The sequence below is a fragment of the Trichosurus vulpecula genome, chromosome 1 (genome assembly GCF_011100635.1).
Source record: "Trichosurus vulpecula isolate mTriVul1 chromosome 1, mTriVul1.pri, whole genome shotgun sequence".
NCBI lineage: Eukaryota > Metazoa > Chordata > Mammalia > Diprotodontia > Phalangeridae > Trichosurus > Trichosurus vulpecula.
Window position 1 is genome coordinate 452,761,121 of NC_050573.1, and position 11,541 is coordinate 452,772,661.

Sequence of the window (11,541 nt, forward strand, 5' to 3'; positions counted from 1 at the left end):
AAGGAAATATTTTTTCCAGTTAGCTTTTCTACCTCCTTTTCGATTTGACCAATTCTACATTTTAAGGAGCTGTTTTCTTCAGTGGGTTTTTTTTCCATTTGGCCAGTTGTATTTATTAGGAATTGTTTTCTTTAGTCAATGTTTGTCCTTTCTGTTCCAAGCTGTTTTCTTTCTCTTCCTTACCTCTCATTTCTTTTCTCAATTTTTCTTCTACCTTTCTTACTTAATTTTTAAAACCCTTTTTGAACTCTTCCAAGAAGGCTTTTTAGGCTTGAAATCAATTCATATTGCCCTTTGAAGGTGTGCATGTAGGCATTTTGTTTTCCTCTTTTGAGGTTGTTTTGATCTTCTCTGTGACCATAGTAGCTTTCTATGGTCAGGACTTTTTTCTGTTTCTTGGTCATTTTTGCCTATTTCAGGGCTTTTAAAGTTGAACTCTTCCCTTGGAGCACTGGGAGAAGGGGCACTGTTCCAAGCTTCTCGTGCTGGGGGCCCGAGGCCTTGTCATTGGCTTTCCATGCAGTGGTCTCAGGTACTGGTGGCTTGCACACTGTGCTGAGGTAGCCCAACTTAGTCATCCCTGTTGTTCTCTAGCTAGAAATTTGCCTTCTGTGCTGGAGCTGGAGGCCTCACAGCTGGCCTGCTGTAAAACTGGCTTGCTGGGCCAGAACCACATAGTCTCAGTTGCTGATCTGTGCTGTGGCTAAGAGTCTCCCGTTGGCTTATCTGCACACGATCTGTGCTGGGCTGCATTCTCCTTCTACCCAAGTGAGACAGGCATTTCTAGAATTCCCTCCAAGTCATCTTAAGCTGGAGATTTTTTTTCATTCCATCTTTTTGTAGCTTCTGTTGCTTCAGAATTAATTTAGAGGCTTGATTTAACCTTGTTTCTGAGGGAAAGTTGGGAGAGCTCAGGGAACATCCTGGCTTTTCTCTAATATCTTGGCTCCATGCTAGTTGTCCTTTCTAAGTCTAGCCTTCAATATTTGTGTCATACATCAGAACAAAAGCCACAATTCAGTGACTTTTCTTCTGACATTCCCAAAGATATTTTATTTTCATTTTTTTTTCACCAAGATTGCCCCTCAGTCACATTTTTGGGAAATTCTTGTAAATCAAAGTGAATCCTGAGACTTTTATTTAGTGGAACAGACAGATTTGATAGTGTTTCCCAAGGAACACTGAGACTTTATTCTGTTTCTAAGTAGATTTGTTTTGTGTAAAAGCCATAGAGGCTCAGTGGCACAGATGCCAAATTCTGTTTTGAATAAAAGATACAATGTGGTGATTTATACTGAGGGGCAATGAGCCATTGAGCTGCAATTTCACATCATGTTTGAGGCTGCAACAATAAACCACTTTTTAAAAAATGAAATAAGTAGGATTGGTAGAAAATTTTTAGGAAGGAAATCACCCACAACAAATAGGGACCAATATCTACAGTAGACTGTTATACATTTTGATATATATCATTTGTAGTGCTGCTGCTTGATTTTAATCTCAGAGGAATATAGATACTTTGGAGAACCTAGATATACTATCGGGATGTGTTTTTAAATAGGTTCTGCATAAAATGAGCCCATTTTATATGATGAATGTGACCACACACACACACATACACACACGGGGAGACAGGGAGAGAGACAGAGACAGAGAGAGAGACAGAGAGAGAGAGACAGAGAGAGAGAGAGAGAGAGAGAGAGAGAGAGAGAGAGAGAGCAAAGTCCACTTTCTAAAAATGCAGGGACTATGCAAATGGATTTTATAAATGAAGCCCTCAGAATGAATCCAGTTTGTTAACATAATTTTTTAAATATGTATAGAGATGCAGCTTGAAGAGGGCAGAGTTAGACAGGAGGACAGAGGAAAAATTGGAGAAAATAAATATATTTGATAAAAATATTTTAAATATCCATTCAAAATTATCAATGAATCTTCATTTACTGGCACACAGTAGGTTATTGTAATATCCATTAAAAGATCATCCAATAAAAATATAACCCAAATGCTTTCTGACTAGTGGATTTACTTCCTCTCAGGTGAAGCTGAGAATAAAGGCTTTTTTATTGATATGTTTTCTTGTAGCAGAAGAGATGGGAACAAGTATGATTAAGAATAGAGCCATTTTAAGTTTTTATAATACCTGTAAGTATGATAATGATGGTAAAAATAATTCACATTCATACAGTAGTTAAAATTTCTAAACTACTATGCTTAAAACTATAAATAAAATAGATAATGAATGTCTTATTTCTGCTTCACAAATGAGTAAATTTAGGCTAACAGCAAATTTATTTTTTTATTTTAAATTTATTTATTTAACATATTTAGTTTTCAGCACTGATTTTCACAAGAGTTCGAATTACAAATTTTCTCCCCATTTCTACCCTCCCCCCTACTCCAAGATGGCATATATTCTGGTTACCCTATTCCGCAGTCAGCCCTCCCTTCTGTCACCCCACTCCCCTCCCATCCCCTTTTCCCTTCCTTTCTTGTAGGGCAAGATAAATTTCTACTCCCCATTGCCTATGTATATTATTTTCTAGTTGCATGCAAAAACGTTTTTTTTTTTGTTTTTGAACATCTGTTTTTAAAACTTTGATTTCCAAATTCTCTCCCCTCTTCCCTTCCCACCCACCATCCCTAAGAAGTCAAGCAATTCAGCATAGGCCACATGTGTATCATTATGTATAACCCTTCCACAATACTCATGTTGTGAAAGACTAACTATGTTTTGGTCCTTCCCAACCCATCCCCCTTTATTGAATTTTCTCCCTTGACCCTGTCCCCTTTCCAAAATGTTTGTTTTTGATTACCTCCACCCCCATCTGCCCTCCCCTCCATCATCCCCCCCCCCTTTTTATCTTCTTCCCTCTTCTTTCCTATGGGGTAAGATACCCAATTGGCTATGTATGGTATTCCCTCCTCAGGCCAAATCTGATGAGAGCAAGATTCACTCATTCCCCCCTCACCTGCTCTCTCCCCTCCTCCCATAGAACTGCTTCCTCTTGCCACCTTTATGCGAGATAATCCACCCCATTCTATCTCTCCCTATCTCCCTCTCTCAATATATTCCTCTCTCATCCCTTAATTTGATTTTATTTCTTTTATATATCTTCCCTTCGTCTTCAACTCACCCTGTGTCCGCTCTCTCTCTCTCTCTCTTTATATATATATATACACATACATATATACATACATACACATTCACTTATATATATATGTGTGTATATATATGTATGTATATAAATACATACATATATACATATAAACATATATATACATATATATATACACATATATATATATATGCATATTCCCTTCAGCTACCCTAATACTGAGGTCTCATGAATCATACACACCATCTTTCCATGTAGGAATGTAAACAAAACAGTTCAGCTTTAGTAAGTCCCTTGCAATTTCTTTTTCTTGTTCTTTTTCTTGATTACCTTTTCATGCTTCTCTTGATTCTTATCTTTGAAAGTCAAATTTTCTATTCAGTTCTGGTCTTTTCACTGTGAAAGCTTGAAAGTCCTCTATTTTATTGAAAATCCATATTTTGCCTTGGAGCATGATACTCAGTTTTGCTGGGTAGGTGATTCTAGGTTTTAATCCTAGCTGCATTGACCTCCGGAATATCGTATTCCAAGCCCTTCAATCTCTTAATATAGAAGCTGCCAGATCTTGGGTTATTCTGACTGTGTTTCCACAATATTCAAATTGTTCCTTTCTGGCTGCTTGCAATATTTTGTCCTAGATCTGGGAGCTCTGGAATTTGGCGACAATATTCCTAGGAGATTTCTTTTTGGGATCTATTTGAGGAGGCAATTGATGGATTCTTTCAATTTCTATTTTGCCCTGTGGCTCTAGAATATCAGGGCAGTTCTTCTTGATAATTTCTTGAAAGATGATATCTAGGCTCTTTTTTTGATCATGGCTTTCAGGTAATCCAATAATTTTAAAATTATCTCTCCTGGATCTATTTTCCAGGTCAGTGGTTTTTCCAATGAGTATTTCACATTGTCTTCCATTTTTTCATTCCTTTGGTTCTGTTTTATAGTATCTTGATTTCTCATAAAGTCACTAGCTTCCACTTGCTCCAATGTAATATTACTGATACAAAGAAATTTTTAAAAATCTTTTTACCCCTCCAGGATGAAGCACTATAAAAGTAGAAATATGTTATCAGTCATTTCAATCTCTTTGACCTTATCAAGTATTCCAAACATTAATGTGGACATAAACTACTTTTCCCTATTAAAAAAAAACCAAACAAGTTATTTTCCAAGTTGTCACTCTGACTTCCAGGGACAGAAACAAAATGGCAGAATAGAGAAAACACTTAGCTGAACCCTTCCTACATCCCGACCCCCCAAAAAACACTTTAAAATAATGTCTTAAATTGAAATCTGGAGTGACAGAGCCAACAAAAGATCAGAGTGAACATTCTTTGAGTCTAAGACAATTTAGGAGAGAAGAAAAAAAGGGATCTATGAGATAGTGGTGGAGGCTAGACTGGAGCCATGGTGAATTAAGCATCAGGCTTGGGACTAGGTGGTGGTGATAGAAACAGCAGCAGCTTCTAGAACTCTCAAGCTAGACAGAGTAAATGCACTTGGAAATTGGTCAGAAAAAATATTACCGGGTACCCCTGCATTAGCACTAAACATAGGACCAGATACAATTTGACAACTCCATTGCCACTACCCACTTCTTGGTCATAGTTCAAGGGCAGGGAGGAGCACTGTCTGTCAGTAGGGAGCAGAAGCCTTAAAAGATGGTATCACTTCTGGCTCCTGAGATTTCTTATGGATTGCAGGTCCAAAATATCAGGCACCCTTCTTGGATAAGGACCAGAGTACAGAATAGAAACACACCTCTTCCCAGATAACACTACCTGGGAAGCACTGAAAAGTTCCAAAAATATTGAACTAACTCGGAAAAAAGTAATGTGAAAAAGCCTGAATCTTGCGAGAATGGCCCTAACCCTCCATGCTGGGAACAGAGGCCAGCATTAACATTAAGTTCCAAATCCATAAATAAGGATGAAAATTAACAATGAACAAAGAATTTACTGTGGTGACAGGAAAGATGAAGACACAAACTCAGACAAAGAAACAAAGTCAAAATCGCTATAAACAAAATCTCAGAGAAAAATGTGAAGTGGACACGAGCACAACAAGAATCCCTGAAAGTGCTCAAAAATGATTTTCAAAATCAAATAAGAGTGGGAGAGGAAAAATCAGGTAAAAAATAAAAAGAAGAAAATTATGAAAAGACAATTAAGAGTTTGGTAAAAGAGGCAAAAAAAATTAAATAAAAAATACCTTTAAAAACAGAATTAGACAAATAAAAAAGAGTTCAAAAAGTCACTGATGAAAATAATTCCTTAAAAATTAGTCAAATACAAAGAGAGATACAAAACCTCACTGAACAAAATAATTTCTTAAAAATTTGAATGGAAGCTAATGACTTCATGAGACATCACGAAACAATAAAACAAAGTCAAAAGAATGGAAAAAAGAAGAAAATGTAAAATAGCTCATTGTAAAAACATTTGAACTAGATAATAGATCAAAGAGAGATAATTAAGAATTATTAAATTGCCTAAAAGCCAAGATAAAGAAGTTTAGACATCTTGTTTCAAGAAATTATCAAGGAAAACTTCCCTGATAGCCTCAAATCAGAGGGCAAAATAGAAACTGAAAGAATCCACTGATGACAAAATGAAAGAGATCCCAAAATGAAAATTGACAGGAATATCATAACTGAATTCCAGACCTCCTATGTCAAACGAAAATATTTCAAGCAACCAGAAAGAAAACATTTGAATATGTTTGAGCCCTAGTCAGGATCATACAAGGTTTGACAGCTATCACATTAAAGCTGCCTAGAGGAAGCTGGTCGTGCAGTGGATAGAGTCTTAGGCTGAGAGTCAGAAAGACTCATGTTCCTGAGTCAAAATCTAGCCTCGTTATTTGCGTGACCCTGGGAAAGTAACTAAACCATGTCTGCTTCAGCTTCCTCATCTGTAAAACAAGCTGGAGAAGGAAATGGCAAACTCCAGTATCTTTGCCAAGAAAATCCCAAATGGCATCACGCAGAGTCAGGCATAACTGAACAACAATGAAACAGCATAATCCTAAACAATGAAGGGTTAAAAGAATAAATCATAGAAATAATAAATAATTTCATTAAAGATAATAACAACAATGAGACAGCATTCCAAAATTTTTAGGATATAGAAATAGCATTACTTAGGGGAAAATGTATATCTTTGTATTCTTATATCAATAAATGAGAGAAAGAGAAGATCAATGAATCATATGCAGAAAAAAAAAAAAACTAGAAAAGAAGAAATGAAAAATCCCAAATTAATAAACAAAATAATAACCCTGAGATGTAGATGAGAGATTGATACAATTTAAAGCAAAACAAAACAAAACAAAACAAAACATTGAAGGAGATTGAGACTTCTGGGAACCATGATGGCAGAGAAGCAGTAAATCGCCAACTGTGGAACAGCAGAACCAACAAAAAGACAAGAGGAAAAAACCTTTGAGCCCAAGAAACTTGGAAGATTTGCAAGAAGGATCTGTCTCAGGTGAAGGAAGTGTACCATCCAGGACAGGAAGTGTCCTAGCAAGCCAGCACAAGCCCCACCCCAGCAAACTAGCATGGTGGAGCAGTCAAACACCAACACCAGAATCCCCTACCTGCCTCAGCATAGCATGAGAATGGGCAGACTCCAGCTCTGAGAACCACCACATGCTGCAGAATAGCCCCAGGCAAAGAGAAAACCTCTAGCGGCCAGACTCCACATGCTTCAATGTAGCCTCTGGCAAACAGGCAGCCTACAGTGGCCAGATCTCCTTGTGCTTCAGTGTACCCCAGGCAAATAGATAAACACCAACCCTATGAATTCCTAAGCAAAGAGGCAGCTGCCAGCCCAGGTGTAGGTCCCTGACCATATGCTTTAGCACAGCGCTGGGCAAATAGACAGCCATTAGCAGCAAGATGACCACTTGCCTTAGTGTAGACTTGGAAAAATGCAGAGACACCACACCAGCCTCAGCACATGGCAGGCAGCAGCACTAACAGTCCAGCTCAGCACCAGGTAAACTGCCAGATCCCTACAGCCTCCCCCAACCCCTGCACCCAACCAGCATTGTAACAGACACAAGGGTCTTGGGTTAACCTCAGGGCAACATCAGTGCAGCACCAGGTAAACATCCAGTGCTTGCTGCCCCTAATGCAAGAAGCCTGAAACAAGGTCCTTTCCACCCTAAGACTAGAGCTTAAAGATTTAAAAGAGAGGGAAAAAGGCCAAAATAGATGAGCAAACAAGAACAACTACAAAGAATTTGACCATAGATAGTTATGGTGACAGGGAAGATCAGGACACAAACTCAGAAGAGGACAATGTCAAAACACCTACGGGCAAAACATTAAAGAGAAATGGGAAGTGGTCTCAAGCCCAGAAAGATCTCAAAAAAGGAGCTTAAAAATCATATAAGAGAGGTAAAAGAAAAATGGGGAAAGGAAATGAGAGTGATGCTAGAGGATTAGAGAAAAAAAAGAGTCCGCAGCTTGTAAAAAGAAAACAACTTTTTAAAAAGTAGAATTGACCAAATGAAAAAGGAGATACAATGATCCACTAAAGAAAATGAGTCCTTAAAGAGTACAATTGGCCAAATGGGAAAGAAAGTATAAAAGAAAAATAATAACCTTAAGAGTTAAAATTGGGAAAGTGGAAGCTAAAAGCTCTTTGAGACATCAAGAACCAATCAAACAAATTCAAAAGAATAAAAAAAAATAGAAGAAAATGTAAAATACTTCTTAGGAAAAGGAACGGACCCAAAAAATGGATCCAGGAGAGACAATTTTAGAATCATTGAACTACCTGAAAACCATTATCAAAAGGAGACCTGGACATCATCTTTCAAGAAATTATCAAGGAAAACTACCCTCATGTACTGGAACCAGAAGGCAAAAGAGGCATTAAATGACTCCTCCAGTCACCTCAGGAAAGAGATCCAAATATAACAATTCCAAGAACATTATAGCCAAATTTCATAACTTTCAGGTCAAGGAAAAAAATACTGTAAGTGGCCGGAAAGAAATAATCCAAAAATCAGGGAGCCACAACCAGGATAACACAGGATTTTTAAACTACGAGAACAACAAAAAAGTACCAGTATCAAATATGAAAAAAGGTGAATGTACCATCTATGAAAATTAAATTAAAGTAACAATTGAGAGATATTTTGCTGAATTATATGCCAGTAAAACTGACCATCTATGTGAAATAGATGGATATTTACAAAAATGTAAACTGACCAGATTGATAGAAGAGGAAGTAGAATACTTAAAGGACCATATCTTAGAAAACAAAAACAAAAAGAAAACTTTCCATAAAAGAGCTACCTAAGGAAAAAAAAATCCACAGAATGACATGTTTTTTTTTTAAAGTGTCTTCTATCAAATATTTAAAGAGCAATTAATTTCAATGCTATATAAACTGAAAAAACAGGTTAAAATGAAGTCGGACAAAATTCCTTTTATAGCATAAAGATGGTGCTGATACATAAACCAGGAAGAGCAAAAACAAGGAAAGAAAACCACTGACAAATTTCCCTAATGAATGCAGATGTGAAAATCTTAAAAAAAAAACACTAGCAAAGAGATTACAGAGATATCTCACAAAGATCATATACTATTACTAAGTGGGATTTATACAATGAATGGAGAGATGATTCAATATTAGCCAAGCTATCAGCATAATTGACCGTATCAATAACAAAACCAACAGAAATCTTATTATCTCAATAGATGGAGAAAAAGCTGACAAAATATTATACCCATTCCTAATTAAAAAAACTGCACTAGAAAGCATAGGAATCAATGGCATCTTTCTTAAAATGATAAGAAGTATCTGTCTAAAACCAACAACAAGCATTCTATAATGGGAATAAACTTGAAGCCTTTCCAATAAAATCAAACATGAAGCAAAGATGACGATCATCATCACTACTAATCAATATTGTCCTAGAAATGCTACGATAACAATAAGACATGAAAATCTTTGAAAGAATTACAATAGACAATGAGGAAACGGAACTATTGGTATTTGCAGACAATGTGATGGTGTACTTAAAGAGTCCTAGAGAATTAAGTAAATAACTAGTTTAAATAACAACTTCAACAAAGTTGCAAGATAGAAAACAAACATAAATCATCAGAATTTTATATACTACTAATAATACTAAGGAGGAAGAGATAGATTAAATTCTATTTAAAATAACATGCAGACAATATAAAATACTTGGGAGTCTATCTGCCAACAAAAACCCAGGAACTGTATGAATACAATTACCAAGTAATTTTTCACACAAATGAAGTCAGATCTAAACAATGAGAAAAATATCAATTGTTCATGGGTAGGCTGAGCCAATGTAATGAGAATGACAATTCTACCTAAAATAATTTATTTATTTGATTTTATACCAATAAATCATTAAAAATATTTTATCTTAAAATCTTAACAAAATTAATCTAGAAGAACAACAGGTTAAGAATATCAAATGAACCAATGAAAAAATGTGAAGGAAGCTGGTCCAGCTATACCAGATCTGAAACTATATCTCAAAGCTGTAATCATGAAACAATCTGGTACTGGCTAAGGAACTGAGTAGTGGATCACTGCCATAGATTAAATATACAATACACAGTAGTAAATGGCAATAGTATAAATTAACATCTCATACCATATATTCAAATAAGGTCAAAATGAGTACATGATGCAGACATAAAAGGTGATATCACAAGTAAATCTGGAAAACATTGAATATTTTACCTGGCACATTTTTAATAAGGGAAAATTATATGACCAAAGAAGTGATAGAAAGCATTGCTGGATGCAAAATGAATAATTTTGACTACATCAGATAGAAAAGTTTCAGCATAAACAAAACCAGTGGAGCCAAGATTAGGGGGAAATGGGAAATTGGGAAAAAATTATGTCCAAATTCTCTGATAAAGACCATATTTCTTTTTTTTAATTGTAATTTTTTTATTGGAAAATAAATATACAACTTGGAATGGATTTGAGGCAAATTGTGCCATAAGCAGATTTTTTTTTTAAATAAGTGGCTAAACAAAGTTTAAAAAGCAAGTAACAATAGAAGAAAATGTTTTCTGGTACAGGACCAGCAGTACAAAACAATAGTGTATGAGTACCTGGATAATACACCCATTTTGCAATAGTGCAACTTTAAGAATATATTGTTGACTGTCCGTAGTCCATGCAGAATTACAACTCCACACTTCAACAACAACATGCTGACAGCTCCTAAAGAAAACTACTTTAAAAAAAAAGAAAGGCATAACCCAGATGTTCCCTCATTTGACCAACTCCATCTAAGTTCAGATGTGCAGAAGGGCTTAGATATATCCTGAGTAAGCCACATGCAACATATTTTACTTGATCAATTTTCCAAAATAAAGTTTCAGGACAATGACAGTAGATAAGGGTAAGAAGAACATGGAGGAATGAAGTTTTAATTACTACACATGCATAACCTTTTGACAGGGGGAAAACCTTTTACAGATAAGTTACAAACAAAGAAAAGGCAAATAAACAATTTTGTACAAGAAATTTAATACATTTTGTACAATGTCTTCACTTTGCTGTCATCATTTGTACAAACTCTTTATAGTTTATTTGACCATCACCATCAATATCTGCTTCCCTGATCGTTTCATCAACCTCTTCATCTGTTAACTTCTCGCCAAGGTTTGTCATCACATGGTGAAGTTCTGCTGCACTAATATAACCATTGCCATCCTTATCAAACACACGGAATGCTTCTCTAATTTCTTCCTCACTGTCCGTGTCTTTCATTTTTCTTGCCATCATAGTCAGAAATTCTGGAAAGTCAATTGTGCCATTACCATCAGCATCTACTTCATTAATCATATCCTGTAATTCAGCTTCTGTGGGGTTCTGCCCAAGTGATGTCATTACAGTTCCCAATTCCTTTGTTGTTATAGTACCATCTCCATCCTTGTCAAAGAGTGAAAAGGCTTCTTTGAATTCTGCAATCTGCTCTTCTGTCAGCTGATCAGCCATGCTGTTAGCATTACTAGTGCCCAAGTTCCTATCAAACAACCTCCACACTCGGTGGCTCCACTCGGCCTTAAGACCATATTTCTCAAATACACAGAGAAACGAGTGAAAGTTATAGGAATGTGAGCCAATACTCAATTCCTAAATGGTCAAAAGATATGTAAAGGCAGTTTTCAGAAGAAGAAATCAAAGCTATCTATTGTCATAAAAATGTTCTAAATCAATATTGGTTAGAGAAATGAAAATTAAAACATTTCCAAGTTACCACAACTATCAGATCACCCCTATCAAATTAGTTAATATGACAGAAAAGAAAAATTACAAATGTTGGAGGGAAGGTGGAGAAAATAAGGACATTAATGCACTGTTGGATTGTGGACTGATTTGCCCATTTTGGAGAGCAAGTTAGAACT

At 36.0% G+C, this 11,541-nt stretch overlaps 1 protein-coding gene across 1 annotated transcript; it reads right to left on the reverse strand.

The window, feature by feature from the left end:
• Positions 1–10,596: 10,596 nt before the first annotated feature.
• Positions 10,597–11,186, reverse strand: LOC118834006 (calmodulin-1-like). Its single transcript, XM_036741446.1, has one exon. The coding sequence runs from the start codon at positions 11,129–11,131 to the stop codon at positions 10,682–10,684; it is 450 nt and encodes a 149-aa protein (XP_036597341.1). The 5' UTR covers positions 11,132–11,186; the 3' UTR covers positions 10,597–10,681.
• Positions 11,187–11,541: the final 355 nt, after the last annotated feature.